General features: G+C 37.6%; 1 protein-coding gene across 2 annotated transcripts in view; it reads right to left on the minus strand.

Annotated features, from left to right (window-relative positions):
• Positions 1-546: 546 nt before the first annotated feature.
• SLC16A9 (solute carrier family 16 member 9) overlaps positions 547-21,675 on the minus strand; it is a 51,391-nt gene continuing 30,262 nt past the window's right edge. Inside the window, exons 3-6 of one of the 2 annotated variants that reach the window (XM_012762813.3) lie at positions 17,559-17,702; positions 5,864-5,959; positions 3,177-4,094; positions 547-2,765 (exon numbers count right to left, since the gene is read on the minus strand). In XM_012762813.3, coding sequence (XP_012618267.2) covers positions 2,587-2,765; positions 3,177-4,094; positions 5,864-5,959; positions 17,559-17,702 — 1,337 coding nt within the window. In that variant the 3' untranslated portion in view covers positions 547-2,586. The remainder of the gene's footprint in view (positions 2,766-3,176; positions 4,095-5,863; positions 5,960-17,558; positions 17,703-21,675) is intronic. The other variant, XM_012762816.3, reaches the window with a different exon arrangement.

The raw sequence follows: 21,675 nt of genomic DNA on the forward strand, positions 1-21,675 counted from the left end.
TATCTCAGCTATAGGATTAGTCAGCAGGCACATGTTATACCTTCGGTCATGACCTCCCAGTGCTGGAACTCCTGGTCCTTGGGAACTGTTCCTCAGGGGCCCTTTAAAAATTGGTGGCTGAGCCTTCTCCCTTCCTCCATGACATGATTACCTTGGAGAAAATTACATCATCACTTGGCTCCTGGCAGGTTCATCAGAATCATAAAATGAGAGTCATAATCTGTACCTCAACAGGGTTATTATGAGGGTTAAAGAATATGAGCTTGGAGCATATTAAGAATTCTATAAATGATTAGTGGCATCATTATTAAGAATTTGAGAAAGGACTCAGTTCTCTCTTCCTCGGGAAGATTCTGCAGGTCTGATACATTAGCTTTTGGGAAGGCAATGGTCAAAATAGTTAAGCAAATTGACTTTTGAACATGCTCTTGTCCAATCACCAAATTCTGGAGTCTGAATTGAATCAAATAATTCATATTTTTATAGTCAAGTGAAGTGTCAATATAATTAGAAGGAAAACTGACTGAGAGAAAGCAAACAAACTGATGCCAAACAAACAAACACAAATATTTTATTGTAATCTAAAATTCATCCCCTAGACAATAGATAATGCACACATTAGATAATATTAGTAGACATAGTGAAGATGCATTTGGACAATTAACATCATTGATGAAATGTGGAGATGTCATAAAAGTCAATCTTTTTCAGGTTATTGGATGTCCTGAACATAATATTGAAAAAAGGAACTTTCAACACAAAAACATGTAGTTTATTTTTTTAAAAAATCACTTATTTTATTTACTAACTTTGACAGTGACTAAAGAATGAGGTACAGAAAACTTTCCAGAAGTCTGAGTGTGGAGCAGAAGTCCAAGGCACCCTGGAGCCCCATTATTGCTTTAATTGAGTAGACTTAACTCAGTTATAAAATACTCCATGCTCCAGGTTTACTATGTAGAAAGGTACTATTTACCTACCTCACAGAGGTGTTGTGAGGATTCATGCTTATAAAGTGCTTCAAGGCGCCTTCGAAGAAAGGCAACATAGAAGTATAAAATAACCTTACGTATTTCAAAAGAAATGAAAAGATGATTTTTGGCACAATGGGAAGGGTGCCTCCTATTTAAAGAACGCTTGGCTATTTATTTAGAAAAAACCCTGACCTTAGAGGTTTATGTTTTACGATTATTTAAGAGAATAACATGTTTCTCCACTGCCAATCTTATAACAGCCATTCTCAATCCAGGCTGTGTTATCAGAATCACTTGACAAATTTGTTAAAAATATAGATGCTTGGGCCACAGCCTAGAAGTACAGACTTAAAATCTCTAAGCATGGTACCCAGGCACCTACATTTTTAGAAGGATCCATAGGGAATTCTGATGCATACCGAAGTTTAAAACCCATTTCTTTAGGGAAAAAAAAATCGACTTATTTAACACCAATTTTCTTCCTAAAACATTATTCTTAAGATTATATGAAGTTGGATAAGGGAGGTTATTAATTCCTTATTGCCCTTTCCCCTTCCCACACAGACTCAGAACACACACACACACACACACACACACACACTCACACTCTCACTCACTTTTTATTTCTGCCCTTGAATTAAAATTTGATAGTGGTAAAATCTGACAGTAGCAAATCAATGCTTCATTGGGAAGATGGGCAAAGACTTGCTTGCAATCCATCCCCACTGTGCCCGAAGCAAATGGATGTTTCCCATTTGCCAGAATGGAATGGTTAAAAAAATGCATTTCCAATTTGGAAACAGATAAAATCAGCACTTTCTGGGAAACACCAGCTGAGTGAATGCTGACAAACAGAAGTGAGCAAGGTTACAGTGGCCAGCCATGAAGATAGGCTACGGTGACTACCTTGCTGGTTGGAGTTTGCCTGCATCTTGGCAAACACCTTAGGGACTGAAATGGTTTATGCTCAGTGGGCACCAAACAACATGTGGGTGCTTCATCAAAGTAAATAATGAAATAATCAGTAATGAAAACTGGTGGCTGTACATAAAAATATCTTTTTTTTTTTTTTTAAATGACCAGTTTGCTCCACTGCAATGGTTTATTAAGGCTATTTTAACAACCGCTATAATTTTCCTGGCTGGCTTGAAGTCTATTTACTAGCTAGTCTAACACAGAGAAGAGAATGATTTCTTCCCTAATGGCCTTCACACATATCCCATCATGGTGCTTGTATCAGCTTTAAATTAGAAGAGACCCCTGAAGGTGCCTTGCAGTGGAACAAATGGAGTCGGCAGAGAAACAGTACTTTTTACATAGAGCAAGCCTTCTGCGGCTGGCCAAAATATTTACAATCTTAAGAACTAATGAGTAACAGAATAGAGAATAGTCCCACTTCTTGGGGGGGAAAAAAAAAAGAAAAAAAAATACATGACATAGAGGCTACATATACAGTACATAAAGAATAGGATGTGTAAAAAAAAAAAGTTCAGAGTCAGCCACAGTGAAATTTTGCTATGACAAATGTCTTGACTCTTGAGAATTAGTTAAAATATTTTTGCTATATGGCAGCAAAAATAAAACAGCAAAAATGGTGCCTTCCAATATTCCTCTAAACATTAGAGGCAACTTTGTACAAGAAACTTGTTGGAGCTGGCTTGGGGAGTTGCTTGGTGCATGTATCCCAAAAGGGCAAGGCTGCCAGCAGCAGAATAAATCCTCCCAGCAGGACACAGAAGCCACTAAAATAAAATGCAATGTCATAGGTCTGGGTCCAGTCATAAAACCAACCTGAAAAAACAGGAAGAAAAGAGTGAGTTTCATAGAAATGGAATGAATGTCAAGCCCATACCCTAATTTCATCGCTTTTATATGTAGTTAGGATTAGGATATATATTGTCTCAATACTTCCAACTTAGCTTCTTGGGAGTTAGAAAATGAAAATCTCTCAAATATTTGGACGAAAATAAGCATGTATTTTGAGTTTCTCCCAAATAAAGGATAAACACAATTCCCATAGCACATATAATGACTTTCTAAACTGTATCAAAAAGCAATCTTAAATAAATCATTTACTGTGAGACATTGCATGCAGATTTATTTTGTATAAATCTGTGCTGTTATTACAATCTGAATTTCTATATCTGGGGATGCTACAATGAAGAATAGTAAAATAAGTTGAACTGAAGATAAATATCTTACCAACAATGGGTGGTCCAAGGCTATTTCCAAGTCCAGCGAAGAACATTAATATTCCATAGGCATGGGCTAATTTTTCAATTCCCACAGTCTTGGTGGTCACATATGGGAAAATGGACCAATTACCAGTAAGAAACCCTACGATCCCAGAAAGTATTGCCAATGTGACGTAAGTTTTAGCAAATGGAATTGCACACAAGGCCAGGCCCATGATGAATAAGGTAGCTACGTAAAGATATAAGGTATTAATCCATTTGAAGTCAGCCAGTATTCCTAAAAGAAGTTTACCAACTGCTGTCATAATGCCTATAATGGAAATAAGAGGCATAATAAACTCTTCTTCCTTCACATTTGAACTTCTTGCTACATCTTCCATAAGTAACGAAGGTGGAAACCCTCCAATGTCAAAAAGTAAGATAGCTATGAAAAGGGCTGAAAATACTTTGTTTTTGAAAAGAGCCAAAGTTTCGCCACAGTAATTTTTATATAATTGCCACTTCCTCTTGGCAAGCTGTTTGCAGATGTATGTCTGTTCTGCAACTTTCTTTTTGTACATTTCAGGCTCTTTTGTGTGTGCGATGGTTGTGGGGTTTTTGTGAAGGAGACTCTCCTGTTTGCAGTCCCCATTGGCTATCATGTTCTTGCATTTTTCCTCACTACAGCAGCTCTTGTCAAGAATGTTTATGTTTTCTTCCAGGTTCTTTTCTTTCTCATTGTAAATGGAGTATTTATCTGGTGCATTTTCCGGAGGCATCTTTTCAGGCAAAGGACAATCAGAAGACTGGAGGGGTCTCATCAGACTGCCACAGGCTAATATATTTAAAGCTAAAGCACCCACAATCAGCAAGCATCCGTCCAGTCCATAGAACTCAATCAGCATCCTCTGCAGAGCGGCATATATAAAAAGGCCAACACTTGAACCTAAAAAGGGAATGGGAGATGTTCAATCTTAATCTCTTATCATTTCAGGCTCTTAGGACAAGAATTAGTATCACAACTCAATTTATTTTATTACACTGGTATTTATATCTAACTTCATATTAAAATCACAATAAGAATATTGAAGATAACTAGACTAACAATAGCAGCAATACTGATAGAACACTTAACAATTAGCATTTATAGTTCAGACACTGTTAATCACTTTACATTGCATGAGCTTGTATAATCCTTTTAAGGATCCTGGCCAGGCGTGGTGGATGATGCCTACTGTAATCCTAGCACTGTGGGAAGCAGAGATGGCAGGATTGCTTGAGGCTAGGCGATTGAGATCAGCCTGAACAAGAGCAAGATCCCATCTCTACAAAATACAGAAAAATTAGCCAGGTGTCATGGTATGTGCCTATAGTCCCAGCTACTGGGAAATCTGAGGCAGGAGGATCGCTTGAGTCCAGAAATTTGAGATTGCAGTCAGCTATGATGATACCACTGCATTCCAGCCTGGGTAACAGAGCAAGACCCTGTCTCAAAACAAACAAACAAAAAAGTATCCGATTGGCTAGGTCCTATTATTATTCCCAATCTACAGGTGAAGTGACCTAGGTCTAGAAGGTTGAGAAATTTGCCACAGCTGTAAATGGCATAATTAGGATTCACACTCAGTCTGACTCCAGAGCCCATATGTTTAACAAATACCATTACGCAACGATCTGTTTTGCACTGATTCTGTGCCAGACTTTATGCCATTTATTCCTTTTGGAAAAGAAAATTTTCACATTTTATTTTTTGAGATGAGTAATATATTTTAGTTTTAGGATATTTCTAATGGTCTGATAGTTCAAATCCATTGCTGACTCACCAGAATGATCAATTCATATTAATATTTTTAATGCATTAATAAAATTATGAGAAAAGTAAAGTGGAATATGATAGGATATTTAAATTACAAAATATGCTGGTTTGTGCATTCATGTAACAGTGTGAATACTCCACCTTTTATCACTGATCACACTAAGCAGACTGGAATATCAAGGTATGTCAGCTCAATTAATTTGCATTGTTCTCATCTAGTTCTTATTTCAATTTTTTAAAAATTGAATATTTTAAAATTTAAATATCATGTGAAAAAGCAGGAAAAAACAGATCTGTAAAAAAACAAATAGATGACATGTTTAAAACTGTCATACTAAATTATATCATATCCCCATCAGTGTGTGCCAGTGTGGCCAAACTTGGAGGCATCACTAATGGCATGGACCTGCTAGCAGTAAAAATCCATGTGTTTTTTTTTTGTTTTTTTTTTAGAGCTAGGGTTTTACTCTGTCACCCAGGTTCTGGTGCTGTGGCATGATCATAGCTCACTGCAACCTTGAACTCTTGGACTCAAGCAATTCTCTTGCCTGTCTCCCAAGTAGCTAGGACTACAAGTGCACACCACCACACCTGGCATATTTTTAAATTTTTTTATAGAGATGGGTTTCACTATGTCACCGAGGCTGGTCTCGAACTCTTGACTTCAAGCAATCCTCCCACCTCGGCCTCCCAAAGTGCTGGGATTACATGTGTGAGCTATAATACCAGGCCCAAGCCTAAAAATTTATTTTGCCATGTGACTGGTAGCTGGATAGTGGTTGGTTAAACATATCTGTGTTTGGTAACTTTTTACTTTGCTCAGAATAGGGACAATATTGTTTTACTTTGCTTACTTTGTTTAGAATAGCGACAACAGTGAATGTATTTCGAAAACGTACCTGTTGAAATCAGGCCAAGGGCAAGGCCTCGACGACTGTCAAAATACTGGCACGTAATGGTCACTGTTGCAGTGTACAATAAACCACATCCGAGACCTAAGCATGAGAAGGACATTGCATAAATTAAGACATGCTGCATTACTTTGATGCAGAAACAAAAAAGAAAAAAGGAAAGGAACAATCAACTATCTCCCATAGGACATTCTGTTACTGACTGGTTAAAATGGTTCAGAGTGCAGATTCCTAGTCTCTTTCATATTAGCTGTGCACCCCCGACGGACACATTGGGCAGCCTCATTTTTCACCCTTCATACACCTTAAGGTCAGGGTGAAGTTAAAAAAAAAAAAAATCGAGTTTCTAAAGAATGAATGAACAATGAAGCAAATGCAAATTAAGACATTACAGAGAGAGAGAGAAAAAATGGTTAAATCACATACCAAATAACAAAACTTAATCAATCTTGTCCCTTAGATATCTGTGTCTCTTCTAAATCCTTGTTCCCAACTCAGTGTTCTTCCTCTTCTAAATCCTCTAAACAATTTATTAAAATCCTCTTCATAATCCCAAGCTATTTTGCTAGAGCTTAGCTTGTACACCCCAGGCTGCAAAAGAAAGGCTTTCAGGCAGGCCCTCTAGGATTCTACCATTCCATCACAGTAAAATTTATGTTTGTAAGTCTTTACCTTTTAGAGATGCATGCTACCTTATTTAGAAGTAGAATGTAGTGATATCTTTAATTTAGTTTAAAACATTCTCACAAAAATGGAAGCAAATGCAACAAGATATTAGCAACTGTTAAATTTAAGTGGTAGGCCGGGCGCGGTGGCTCACGCTTGTAATCCTAGCACTCTGGGAGGCCGAGGCGGGCGGATTGCTCAAGGTCAGGAGTTCAAAACCAGCCTGAGCGAGACCCCGTCTCTACTATAAAAAATAGAAAGAAATTAATTGGCCAACTAATATATATATATATATATAAATTAGCCGGGCATGGTGGCACGTGCCTGTAGTCCCAGCTACTCGGGAGGCTGAGGCAGCAGGATTGCTTAAGCCCAGGAGTTTGAGGTTGCTGTGAGCTAGGCTGATGCCACGGCACTCACTCTAGCCTGGGCAACAAAGTGAGACTCTGTCTCAAAAAAAAAAAAAAAAAAAAAAAAATTTAAGTGGTAAGCATGAGCTATATGCTTGCTATAATATTCTCTACTTTTCTATAAATTTGAATTTCTTTTATAAAAATATTGCAAGTAAATTTCCTTTCTTGAGTTCAAAGAGTAATATTTATCTCCAGATCATCTCCAAGGCTTTTGCTCATTAACCTTTTCCTCCCTTTCAAGTATTTGATAACCTCGGTTTTTCATACAAGTCTCCTTTGGCTCTAATTTACTTTTTAGCCTTTCTTCTACAATGTTCTCTGTTCTTAAGTTTCACTCTAAAAAACGGCACATAACCCATAGTCTAAGAACTGAATTTTAACCATGGCCTATTATGTGAATTACTAAGATAATTTTCATTACTTTAAATAGCTGCCTGGGCTAGGATTTAAAATAATATACAAATTTAACAAATTTACTGAGTAAACATTTTAGGAAATAAGCACTTAAAACAACCCAGGGCTCAGAGGATCATCCATGATTGTATAAAAAGTCTTCTTACAGAAATAAGATAGATAAAACAGTTATACTTTAAATAACCCGTTTAAAATAGAGTACCCTTTTGTGTGACTTAACAGAAAAAATACTACCTCGCTATCAAAATATGAGCTGGATTAATTTGTACACTTGTCATTAATGCATATGGGACACTTCAAGACATGAAATAAGACCTGTTTCTGAGCAGTCGATTTTGTGAAGCCAAAAAATGTCGCCCTTAACTGACACTATTTCTGAAAGGGGGAGGAATGAATTTACTTTTCTGTGATTTGGTTGTCAGGTCTATTGTCAAATGTAAGTCATTGGAGACATGAAAAAAAAACATCTCAGATTACTAAACGCCAATATTAAAAAACTTGAAACAGCAACCTTTAAACTTTTAACCTTAGACTAAAAAGAAAGAATTCTGAAAAAATGATTTCAAGGCCATGGGTTTCAGATAAGATTATCTCTTTTTTTTTTTTAATGTAGCAGAAATTCAAAATGTGTCTTCTTTATAGTTTTCAAAAAGCAGAAATCTTTTGATGGCATGATGTCTCACCACATCTGTATCAAGATGAACTTAAACCAGCAGTTATTAAAGAAAGGTCTGTGTACCCCTACAGTGGTCCTTGAGATCTTGCATGGAGTTCATAAAGTCAAAACTATTTTTATATTAATAGTAAGATATTCTCTGCTTTTTTTCACTGGGTTCGCATTTATGCTGATGGTGCAAAGGGGATGGTGAGTAAAACTGGAAAAGCCCTATCAGAAGTTAAGGTATTGGCTGGGGACAGTGGCTCATGCATGTAATTCTAGCACTCTCAGAGGCTGAGGTGGGAGGATCACTTGAGGTCCGGAGTTTGAGACGAGCCTGAGCAATAGCAAGACCTCATCTCTACTGAAAGTAGAAAAAAATTAGCTATACAACTAAAAATAGAAAAAAAAAATTAGCCAGGTGTGGTGGTGCACACCTGTAGTCCCAGCTACTCAGGAGGCTGAGGCAGGAGGATCGCTTGAGCCCAGGTGTTTGAGGTTGCTGTGAGCTAGGCTGATGCCACAGCACTCTAGCCCAGGAAACAGAGTGAGACTGTTTCAAAAAAAAAAAAAGAAAGAAAAAAAGAAATCAAGGTATTTATACCAAACTTAACACCCTATAGGCTTCCCCACCACACACAATAAAAACAAACTTATTTTAATTGCTTCATCTGAATTACAATAATTGTTTCAAAGAAAAGCACTTAAGCAATTGGTTTAGTAGACAGCTAAAATAGCCACTTTTTCCATGTAATCCTGTTTTTATTTGAAAGAATATCTGATAGACACAAAGGAAGGGAAACAAGAAAAACAACTGACGTAATTGCCATCAATGATAAAATTCATGCTTTCCAGCAAAAAAAATAGCATTTTAGAAAACTCAAATCTGCCACCATGAATTTGACAACTTCCCAATACATAAAGATTTTCTGACAAGCTTGTTGGCAATATTAACAAAATTATTTTTTTTATGTTTTATAATATGTGGTAACATTTTTTAAGTTCTTGAATAACTCAGTAAATGTTTCTGAAATGACCAATGCACAATGTTACATAATTAGGTGAAAATGAAGATCTATCCAAAGTACAGCATAAATAAATGGACTTAATATAACAGAATATGAAAAGTATACTGATGTGGTATCCAGTTCCACACTGCAATTAATCTTCAGGATACTATTGCTTTCCAAGTTTTGGTACGATAGGATGGCTGTGCTAATAAATGAACACAGAAAAAATAAACTAGCAGAAAAAGGGAGAAAAAGATCGCTGTGTGTAGGATTAACCATATCGGTCTTAACTGGCTGACTTCAAGATTAACTGCCTGCTGAGATTGTTTTTACAGCATTTGAAAGAGCTGAGCTAAGGGAAAGGGAGTGTAAATCCTCCTCCTTAACGCCTGCCAGACCAGACTGCACAGACCACACTCCAGAGGAGACTGATAAGAATAAAAAAAAAAAAGAGGAAAAAGCAAACACCCTTATATCTCACAGCTGTCTCCTTCTAATCAGTCTACTGCAATAAATTTTTCTTTACCCTTTTATAACCCTCGATAAATACCCCAAGCCCTTAGCCTCGGCCAGCACTTCTTTCTTTCCCTTGTGCTGAGCCCTTTCCCTTTCTCTTTAGGGGAAAGTAAAATAGACCTTCTTCCTTTAAAACTATCCTAATCTTTGTGTCAAGAATTTTTCTCCATGAACCCTGTGAGCTCCCCACCCTAACAATGGTATGGTATCAAAGAAGAACCTTCAATTACCTGAAAACGCTATTAAGAAACTTTTCCCTTCTCCAACTACATCTTTGTGTGATAACAGATTTTCTTCAAATACTTCAATCAACAAACATATTGCAACAGATTCAGTACAGAAGTGCATATGAGAATCCAGCCGTCTTCTATGAAGCCAGACATTAAAGAGATTCGCAAACATGTAAAACCCTGGCACTCTTCAAATTTTGTTTTGCTATGAAAAGCAGAGTTATTTTTCATAATAAATGTGTTATTTATGTTAACATGTACTGGGTTTGTTATCTTTAAATGAATTACTATTATAAATACATACCTATAAAAATTTTTAGTCTCTTAATGCAGTAAATTTTAGTAGAATATGTATAAGTATAATCCACATAATGCAAAGCTCGTTGGGGTCCGAAACAAAAGATTGTAAAAAGGGTTCCAAAACCAAAAAGTTTGGAAACCACTGGCTTAAAGCATTCCTCAAAGCATTTGAATTGTACTACTGACAATTCAAAACATAAACAGTACTAAAACATAATTATTTCCCTTTATTTAAATAGGTAAAAACTAAATACATTTTAGACAGTCTAAGATTGTGTTTCCACACTTTATGTTCTATTTCATACACCTCTGGGTGAGACCACAATTTCAGGGGCCTCTTTTCCCTCATGTCTTTATATCACACCAAACATGAAGGTCTTTACAACACCCGCTGCCTAAATTATCCACCTCCATCTCTCTCTGCACTGCCGCTGCCTCAGTTCACTTCCTCATCTTTTCTGTTCTCAACCATAGCCTAATTGTCTCAGCCTCCATACTTGTTCCACCAATTTGCCCTCTAAATGGCTGTCATACAGTTCTCATCACGTCACACTCCTGCAACAAAGACCACATAGTGCCCCTGTCGTCCCAGCTATTAGGGCAGCTGAGGTAGGAGTGTCACTTGAGCCCAGGAGTTCGAGTCCAGCTTGGGTAACATGGCCAAGACCCCTACCTCTAGAAACAAAAAATGTAACCCTTTGCACTCGCTTGCTTTTTTCTCAATTCCTTTATTCTACTGGGGATTTAATTTTTTTTTAAATACCCCAGATTTTACAAAGCGCGGCAGTAGAATAAAAAACTGGAGTTTCTTTTCATACAAACTTATTTATTTGGAATTTTTTTTTATATTTCAAATTATTGACACATTCAAAGAGTCATTATAACCTCTATAAATTTTTCACGGTGTGAGCTGCTACCGATGCTAACCGTGTCGAGTCACACTAGATATCCGAGTGCAAAGGGTTAAAGACCACATAAAACCTTTTATCATCTGTCCTGTTACACACCATGCTTTGACATATTTGCGACTCCCCACATGATCCTAACAAACGTATAAAAAGCCTGCTGGAATCCATTCTACTTCAGGCCTCTGAGCACTCGGGATCCTGGTTGTTCTTCTCAAAACACCCTCATTCCATTCCAGCCCATATCCACCTGACCACATCCTGCCTGCCCTTCAAGAATCAGCTCAAGTGAAACCTCCTTTACCACCCCTTCTTCCACGCATAAATATTAAATACTACACCAGCACTGGATGTTGGCTTAATTTCATTACTGTATTTACTGTGTTATGTTACAAGTTGTATATTTACAAGTTTCTTCCTTCAACAATGAGACAATTTCTCATGTGGCTTTGGAAACGTCACTTAAACTAAGTTTCTTTAGCTTTAAAACAATCTCATGAGATGGATATAAAAATTAAGACAGGTAAAAAAAAATGTAAACGTTTAGTTTCTGTGCCTGGAATATAGTAAGTACTATAAAATAACCATTATGTTGGTATATTATTTCACTTTTCACTGGAGTATTATGGCATTATGTAGATACAGCCTCAGACCGCATTAGAGAATCATAGTTTCTGATTGTAACTGCATATCCATGAGAGAGTTAAGACTGCCTTTAATGACATAACAATGTAAAGGGGGAGGGGGCTTGCAAATCTCTACCTCTGCTGAAATGAATATACAGAAAATGGTCTTTATCTCATTTGCCATAATTAGAGTAAGAAAATCAGACTAAGAACATGGCTTTTTCCCTCCCCAATCTCAGTGGACCCTACATAGATATTATCAAGAAAATGCAGGAAAAGAAAATTGAATTTTTCCAAAACTCAAGAAGGGAATATTAAGAAAATCATAACCAGGTAGCTGAGTAATAATATATTTTAAAGAAAAGAGAATGTAAGAAATTGATCTTGAGTTGTGCTTTTCAGAAAAGCAAAGAGAACTCATGAAAAGAAGCCTGAGCAATTAATTACAGGCATATTTCCTATAATGGAAAACAACACCCTACCCACCATACCCCATCTCCTACCACACTGTTTCTCCTGATTTAGTAAAGTTATTAAGAAAATAGGAGACTGGATGACCAGACTTGGTTGTGTGGCTTACAGTCACTTGAAATTTGGCAAGCCACCATTTTATTTCAGCTATGAAAACCTAAACAAGATAATGTCATATTCTCAAGATGATATTCTTGGAAAGATCAATTACATGGTAAAACAGAATTATACTAATTAAGGCATTTTAGAATTCTCTTGACATTTGGATTGTAATTCAATATCCAATGTAGTTTTCATTTCTTTCTCTGTATACTTTAATCTCTTACACAAATATTTCTGATTCAATAGAGCTGCTTTGGTATCACAAAATTGTTGCTGTCGTCTTGAACTAAGAGGTCAGAAAAGAATTTAAGAAGAAGGGAACCAACATATATTAAACATCTGTGTGTGCCTCTTTATATACATTATCTCATGAGTAGTCACAAAAAAATAGTCCCACTTTATAAAAAATAAAAATGGGAAATAGGATCAAGAAGGTAGTAGGCACCTTCTTCACAAAGAAGAACCAGAATGGTAAGCAGATTCTCACATTTTGAACAGATCATCTAGGAGAGAATGCTAGGATTCACCAGGGAAACAACGGGAAGCACCAAAAGTAGGTGAGGGAGGATTCAGGGCAACTTGCCCAGCTGGGGATTGGCTAACAACTGGTAGAAGTTTTTTAAATGGGGAAACAGCAAGAAAGAAGAGCCCAGGGCTCCACTCTCAGAGATGAGCTTTTCTTGGCTAGAAGAGAACCCCCTGGCCCATGCATGTCTTAGGCCTAACATAGGGAGCTGCTTGGGGACTGTACAGAGGCATTGCTCCACAAAGGGAACCCACACATAATCCCACAGGCATCCAAGCCTAGAGCTGCTTGAGCCTGGGGTCATCCTGAGAGCCCAGGTACCAGGAGACAGCAGGCATGCCTGTAACCACTGTGCAGCTCTGAGGAGTAGAGGAGCCCAGGCACCAAGACACCCCTGAGAAGGTCCCCATTGCCCTGCTGCAGGCTGTAGTTGAGACTGAGATGTGAACAGATAGCACTTTCCACAGTTTCTTGCCCACATTGCTTGCCTAGGTGGAGCCCCAGCATTCCTGGTTACAGATCCAAGGTGCCATCTTGAAAATTTGACACTGAGCTGCACCCTGCCCCTGGGCTGAGTTTGGGCTGATGCAGCTGCAACCCCTACCTGGCTAGGAAGGGGAAGGGAAACCAGGCTTTCCAGCACACATCTGGGCCACTGCCCACCATCCTGCAGCCAGCTGCCATGGGACCGAGTTTTGAGTGAACTGCACTCTCCACAGCTTCCTGCTAGCGCAGCCTGCCTGAGATGGGCCCTTCCCTCTCTATTCACAGGCTCAAGGCGCCATTTTGAGAATTTAAAGCTAGGCAGCAACCTGCCCTCAGGCTGAGTTCAGGCTGTCTTAGCTACAGTCCTGCCCATCTGAGAGACTGCATGAAAATAGACCCCTCCCCCAGCTCTCACTCTATTCAAAAACCAACTCAAAATGGATCAAAGACCTAAATGTAAGGCCCCAAACAATAAAACTACTAGAAGAAAACATAGCGGAAACATTTCAGGATATTGGTCTGGGAAAAGATTTTATGAATAAGATAAAGCTCAAAAGCAAAAATAAATGAAATTATATCAAAACTAAAAAGCTTCACACAACAAAGGAAGCAATCAATAGGGTGAAAAGACAATCTGTAGAATTGGAGAAAATATTTGCAAGCTACTATCAGACAGGGGATCCACACCCAGAATACACAAGGAACTTAAACATTTACACAGCAGAAAAAACAATCTGATTTAAAAATGGGTAAACGCCGCTGAACAGATCTTTCTTAAAAGAACACATACAAATGGCCAATAAATATTAATATATGAAAAAATAGGCCAGGTACAGTAGCTCATGCCTATAATCCAAGCGCTCTGGGAGGCCGAGGTGAGAGGATCAGTTGAGGTCAGGAGTTCCAGACCAGCCTGAGCAAGAGTGAGAACTTATCTCTACTAAAAAATAGAAAAAAATTAGCTGGGTGTGGTGGTGCACACCTGTAGTCCCAGCTAATCAGGAGGATGAAGCAGGAGGATAGCTTGAACCCAGGAGTTCAAGGTTGCAGTGAGCTATGATAACATCCCCTCACTCTATCCCTAGCGACAGAGCTAGACTCTGTCTTAAAAGAAAAAAAAAAAAAAAGCAAGAAAGAAAAAAAAACGAAACAATATTCAACATCACTAATTATCAGGACAGGAAAATGCAAATCAAAACTATAAGGAGCGATCATTTCACCCCAGTTAAAATGGCTATAATGAAAAAGATAAATAATAAATGCCGGCAAGGATATGGGGAAAGTGGAACTCTTATACATTGTTGGTGAGAGTGCAAACCAGTACAGCCACTATAGAGAACATTATGGAGGTTCCTCAAAAAACTACAAATAGAACTACCATACAATCCAGCCATCTCACTAGTGGGCATTATCCAATGATAAGAAAATCAGTATATCAAAGAGACACCTACACCCCCATGTTTACTGCAGTACTATTCACAATAGCCAAGATATGGATTCAACCTAAGTGTCCAACAAGAGATGAATGAATAAAGAAAAGGTGGTATATAGACACAACGGAATAGTATTCAGCCATTAAAAAGAATGAAAGCCTGTCACTTGCAGCAAAATAGTTGGAACTGGAGGACATTATGTTAAGTGAAGTAAGCCAGGAAGAGAAAATTAAACACCACATATTCTCACTCATATATGAAAGCAAAAATATTTGATCTCATAGAAGTTAAAAGAACAGAAGATACTAGAGGCTTGGGAGGGTAGGGGGAAAAGAGGGTTAGGGAGAGATTTTTTAAAGAATACAAAATTACGTCTAGATAGGAGGAATAAGTTCTAGTGCTCTATACCACTGTAGGATGACAATAGTTAACAATAATATATTATATAGTTTTCCACTATATAATATATTATATAGTGCAAAATATAATATATTATATAGTTTCTATATATTTTATAAATAGAAGGAGGAGATTGAATGTTTCCAACACAAAGAAATAATAAATGTTTGAGAGGATGAATATGCTAGTTACCTTGATCTGATCACTCTCTATAAATGTATTGAAACAGCACTATGTACCTACTCCATAAATATGTACAATTATTATGTATGGATTTTTAAAATGTAAATTAAATTTAATTATTTTAAAAATTATGGTCCAAAGTGGTGACTCGTGCCTGTAGTCCTAGCACTCTGGGAGGTCCAGGTGGGCTGATCACTTGAGGTCAGGGGTTCAAGACCATCCTGAGCAAGAGCGAGTTCCCGTCTCTACTAAAAATAGAAAAAATTAGGCAGGTGTGCTGGTGTATGCCTATAGTTCTAGCTACTCAAGAAGTTGAGATAGGAAAATTGCCTGAGCCCAGAAGTTTGAAGTTGCAGTGAGCTCTGATGATGCCACTGCACTCTAGCCTAGCCAAGGAGACAGAGCAAGACTGTCTCAAAAAAGAAAAATTAATTTTATTCTATAGATGATACAAATGCTATGGCATCACTCACTTTTTATCAATTTTTAAGTCAGTGACAACTTTTGATATATACCCACAAAAGCTATTCCCAGATTAACCTTGAAACCATGTATAAGAGTAAAACCCCATGAAATTTTAAACAGCTAGTCCAGAATTTGGGAAAAATGCCCAAATCATACTTATAGTATAATGATTCTATTTTCTATGTAAAATGAGGTTGTCCTAAAAGGAATAATCCAATGTTTATGCATAAACACAGATATCTACATTTTTATTTTTATTATTTTAAATAAAAATGCAAAATTATTATTCAATGAACATTCTCAAATTTTACACATGAGATTAATGTATTTGAAATCATATTAGGCACTACAGGGAATATAAAATACAAAACATATACTACCTACCCTCAAAGGCCTAACAACTGACCTGTTTAATCTAAATAGATTAAGATCCGAGTAGTATTAGGGTATGTAGTTAAATTAAAATAAACTTTAAAAGTTCTAAAAGCACCAGGATTTATTACAAAAAATGTAAAAGAGGTCACTTTCTGGTGTCAGACCAAATGGACCCAGCCTCAAGTCTCTTAGCTCTGTGACTTTGGTTAGTAATTTTTTTACTTCTCCTGAGCTTCACTTTCTCTATAAAAATAGGTTCTTGTGCAGATGAGACCATGTAAATCATTTAGCACAGTCCTTAGCACAGGGTAAGTACTCTGTGGATGTCAGCTGCTATAATTTCCATTATTTAGCATTGGGGAAATATTCCCAAGTAGAAAAAAGTAATATTGGTAGTCAGCAAAATTAGGTCCTTTCAGGCATCTTTTTTTTTTTTAATGTTTTTTTCCTTTTGAAAGCATCAAGGTCATCTTTTTCAAACTCCCAACTAAAGCTCTTAGGAATGTCAGTCTGGTGATTCTTAACACTGAATGCATTTAATGTCATACATCGCAAGGATATCTCCCCCAAACCGTCAGTGCTCTCAAGTTCTGAGCCCTCCACACTTTCCTCTCTGGCAACCAATAATATCATCAATCATCCTCATCACTCAGTCTCCTTCACTCCTGCCTTATCTTTAAAAATAATAACAATAAATGCTTTAAAATCTACTTTTTATTTCTGTTGTGACTTTTGATTTGGACCCTGGCCACAGATATTGTGAAATGCAACAGCTATTTGTGAACACAAACCAAGGAGCCCTGCTTGGGCCAAGTGAGGTGGCTCATGCCTGTAATCCCAGCATTTGGGGAGGCTGAGGTGGGAGGATTACTTGAGGCCAGTAGTTCAAGACCAGTTTGGACAACATAGCGAGACCCTGTCTCCACAAAAAAATAAGAAAAAATTAGGCAGGTGTAATTACGTGCCTTGGTCTTACCCATTTGGGAGGCTGAGCTAGGAGGACCACTTGGGCCCAGGAGCTCGGGGCTGCAGTGAACTATGATTGAGTCACTGCACCCTAGTTTAGACAACAGATCAAGACCCTGTCTCAAAAAAAAAAAAAAAAAAAAAAAAAGCCCTGCTTGAGTGTCTGATAGGAAAGGGGCCACTTCGTAAGTCAGTGAGAAGTGAAGTGACAGATGTCAGTGACATCCAACCTTTATATTTTCCCCTCTCTCATTTTTCCTTTTTGTTCTATATAGAGATAAGGTCTGAGATGTAAAACCTTCCTGTGCCTTGTAAGGAGACACAGTATGAATTTTAGAAATGTGTTTATCCTTTCAAACATTTTGATTCACTGGGTAAATTTTTTGTTAAATCAACAAGTTTTAGAAAAGTAGTCACTGAAAGTAAGTTATTAGTGAGTGTTTTCACTCCTTTACGTTAACTGAATAATAAACCTGACACGGGTAAAATGGTGCGTAACTCTTTTAGGTTATAAAATTCATAGTGACCGGGTTCCTTACCTACAACAATGCCATAGGAAAAAAACAAAAAGTAGATATTGGGAGCAAAACTGCTCAACATCAGACCTCCAGCCACCATGAAGCCACTGAAGATCGTGACGGGTCTTGCTCCAAAAGATGAGACACAGAGACTGCAGACAGGACCTAAACAAAGAAATGAAACCTTCACTTATTTAGCAGTAACTTCTTTCCCACAATCACATGATCCATCCATCATAAATTCAAAATGATTTTTCCCATCATAAAACAACAACAAAATCCTCCAAGTATTTACAACATGCAGACACCAATGCAAGGTATTTTACATAAACAATCTCATCTCATTTTAATCTTCCTGCAACCCTGAGGGGTAGACACAACTGCTAGTCCCATTTCCCATTTCTGTGATAGGGAAATTAGAGGATGGTAAGATCACATGGTTAAGAAATGGGGGTTATGGAGTCCAACTTTATTCAAATTTTAGCCCTGTTACTTGCTAACTGTTTGATCTTGGGCAATTTATTTGATCTTTCCTCATCTGAAAATTGGAATAGTAGCAGTGCCCATCTCATAGTGTTACAGTGCTCTGTTGACTGATGGGCAAAAGTGACCATTACCTGCAGTTGTTTTATGCCTAAGTGGGCAATTGCTCATGCAATAGAATTTAAGTGATTCTTTCCCACTAGCACTGTACCTGAAAAGTACCTAGAGCTACAAAGCTTAGCATACTAGAAATAAAAGGACAGTAAGGGTCATTTGGCCCAATAGTCTCTTTAGGGAAGGAAACTGAAACTCAGAGAGTTTGTCCAGGTTCATCGTAGAAGAAAGAACCAGGATTTGGAAGCAAAGAAAAACATTCATTAATTAAGTTGACAACAACCTTTCCAGGTACAAATTATGATGTCCAATTTTCAAAAAGAACACCCACCAGAATGGCTAAAGACAGACAACAGTGTTAGCAAGAATGCGGAGCAAGCAGAATTCTCATACACTGCTGGAATTACCTCCTGATGCTGAACACAGCACTCTGTAAAACTCAGAAGTTCCAATTCTATGTATACATCCAATAGAGATAACCACTGCAAAAGTCGTATACATAAATGTTCATAGCAGAATTATGTATATTAGCTAAAGCCAAGAAACCCAGGTGTTCAGCACAATGGAATGTATAAGTAAATTCTGGTATATTCAAACAAGGGACTATCATATGGCAGGCAGAGTGAAGGATCCACAACTCTACGTAACAATATGGATGCATCTCACAAAGACGCTGAGTGAAAGACACCCAACACAAAGAAGTACAAATCACATAATTCCAACTATAGAAAGCATAAAAAACAGGCAAAACTGATCTATGGTCGGGAGTCAGGGCGTGACTGTTTTACGGAGGGGCTGAGAAGTTATACTCAGAAGACACCAAAGCCAAGCTCCCAGGGTACTGCTCATGTTCTGTTCCTTGGTGTGAATGTGCTGATTACAGGGCGTGTTCAGTTTGTGAAAATTCATTAAGCTATACTCTCATAACATGCACACTTTTCTGTATGTATCTTTTACTTCTGTTTGAAGCGACCTCAAACAGAGAAATGATGGAATCCATCCACAATCTCATTGTTAGTAAACAGCAGAGCCAGGATCCAAAGACTCCATGCCCAACATTCTTCCCAATACCAGAGAATCTCTTAAACGCATGTTTAAGTCCAGATTATGGCCACCAAGATACACTGAGATCATAGCTCCCAATGCTTATGGCTCTCCCACATTCCTCCCTGGGCCTGAACTGGCCCCAGGCATGATCAGGCCCCTCTTGTGTGAGCCAGTGCAGAAGAATATATGACAAGCAGAGGGAAACAGTTTGTGTCAGTGTTTTAAAAAGAAAATCCATTTGAAAGATCAAACTTATCATCCAGTAGTTGAGCTGTCCGTACATCCAATGAGAAACACTCAGACACTCAAAAATAGAAATGGTTTTCCAGGAGTCACATTTCATAAATGGATGTCTGACAGCACAAAGCATGACCCTTCTCTGTTTGTTACCAAACTGCATGGACATTGACAGTCAGTGTTCACAAATTTAACAGCACAAGAGGATTGAAAGACACACAGATTATTACTGGCATACTTGAAAAGTTTCAATTTTCATCCTCAAAATAGGACTTCAAATCTATGCACTTCAATGCACACTAACTCCACAAGGAAACTCCAGAGTTAGGGGGTGTGTGGGGGTGGGAACGAGGGCTAATAATTTCACTGTATGTACAACTAAAACCACTGTTCTATAAAATACATAGCATCGTTATCATTTACATGATAAATTCTTACATTATTTTTGCCTAACACATGATTCTTTGAAAAAAATTTAGGCATCAGGAAGAAATGAGCAGAAATTATTTTGCAGATGGAAACAGCACATTGAAAGTTGTTTTTAAAAAAAACCAAAAACAAAACTCAACATTCACACTGCCATCTACTGCTTATTTAGAGAAAAAATGTCCTCCTGATGTTGGAGATTCAAGACCAAAAATTTTAGAGTTGAAATTTTGGAAGTTGAAAATGGTCCAAACACCCCAATTTAAAAATGATGAAACCAGAGCTCAGAAAGATCACACGATTTGAACGAGAATCCAAAGCTGGTCAATGACAGTGTGAAGGCCAATGTCAGCCCAGCATTCTTACCAGTTGAGAAGCAGTTTGATAGGTACCTTTAATTTTCTAGAAATCAAAATATTAGTAAAGAACATAATATCCATGTATTTTTGTTAGTATCTTCCAGATTACATAGCTTTATGAATTTATGTCACATAAAAATACAACCTCACATAAAAACATAACCTCTATCATCATTTGAGATATAAAAATTTACAGCATATTTTACCCTCATCCTTCAAGCCAGGGCATATTTACAGATTCTATTTACATAGATTTAATCTATAATAGCCTCATATTTCATCAATAACAATTAGGGCAAATTACAATGAAGTGACCATCAAGTCACATCTGCAAATCTTGACACATTTATGTGTTCAGTTCTTTGCAATAATATGCAAAGTCTCCAAGATGATAAACCATGTATTCTCAGCACTGAATGAGTTTCAAGAGACAAATTAAGCGAAAGGACTACTCTCAGGGGAGATTTTTTATTATGTTTCAGGTCTTTCACTTTGCAGAAGGGATCTCTGGAACAAAAGTTAGTTAACCCAAAACATGAAACAGTGATTCCATATATTTGAACCTGAAAATTTTTAGGAAGAAAAAAGGGGGGAGGCTGCCAATTTTTCATTTAACAAGACATTTTTAAAATGTAATAACCATCTATTATTATCAGCACTTCATTAGAGAAGAAGCAATATTTTAATAAGGAAATAGCGATCATTGCCTTTATATTCATTTTGCCCTTGGATAAAAGTTTTACTTGAACTTACAGTTGCCCAAGTACTGGTGTTTGAGAGCCATTATTACTATTTTTGGTGTTGGTGATTGGGAGTCACTGTTGCTGTTACTGCTTTCTGTTTGGGAGATTAACCTTGACTGCTTGGTGGAACTGAAAATCCTGAGCTGGACTATTAAGTAGCACAGCTGGCAGGCAGCACAGAAGACTAGCCTAAGGAGGGGAGAAGGCAGTGTGCAGCACTGGGAAGAATGGTTCTGTCCTTTCTAGGGAGTGTACAGGGCCCTTAAAAGATCTTTTACCCTTCTGCGTAATGGCCTGGTGACATTTTGGGCACAATACTGACACATTCCCCCCAAAAGGGTAAAAATCCATATGTTAAAGAGAACAAATAACCCTACAAACCAAAGTGAGGAGCGAAGAAAGAAAGGAGGCTGAAGATGGGATTTTGAGCATTGCAAGCTCTTAAACACAAAACAAAATATAGAAAACTCATTGTTACTAGCTATCTGCAAGTCAGACGATTGATGTCACTCTCAGCCGATAATGGGAAGGAAAATGAAAACTCTACCTTAAAAAGAGTTTTGTTATGATCACAGATGAATTAGAAAAATGAGAAGAATCAATCGCCTCTAAGGAAGTCAAAAAGTGATGACATTGCTTCCTTCAGCCCTCCTGGGTAATTTGGCAGGAGACAATACAGTTCAATTTTTGCTGGCTGTTGAAGTTAGCATGGAGGAAGAATGCATTACA

This window comes from Microcebus murinus, chromosome 14 (genome assembly GCF_040939455.1).
Source record: "Microcebus murinus isolate Inina chromosome 14, M.murinus_Inina_mat1.0, whole genome shotgun sequence".
NCBI classification, from domain to species: Eukaryota; Metazoa; Chordata; class Mammalia; order Primates; family Cheirogaleidae; genus Microcebus; species Microcebus murinus.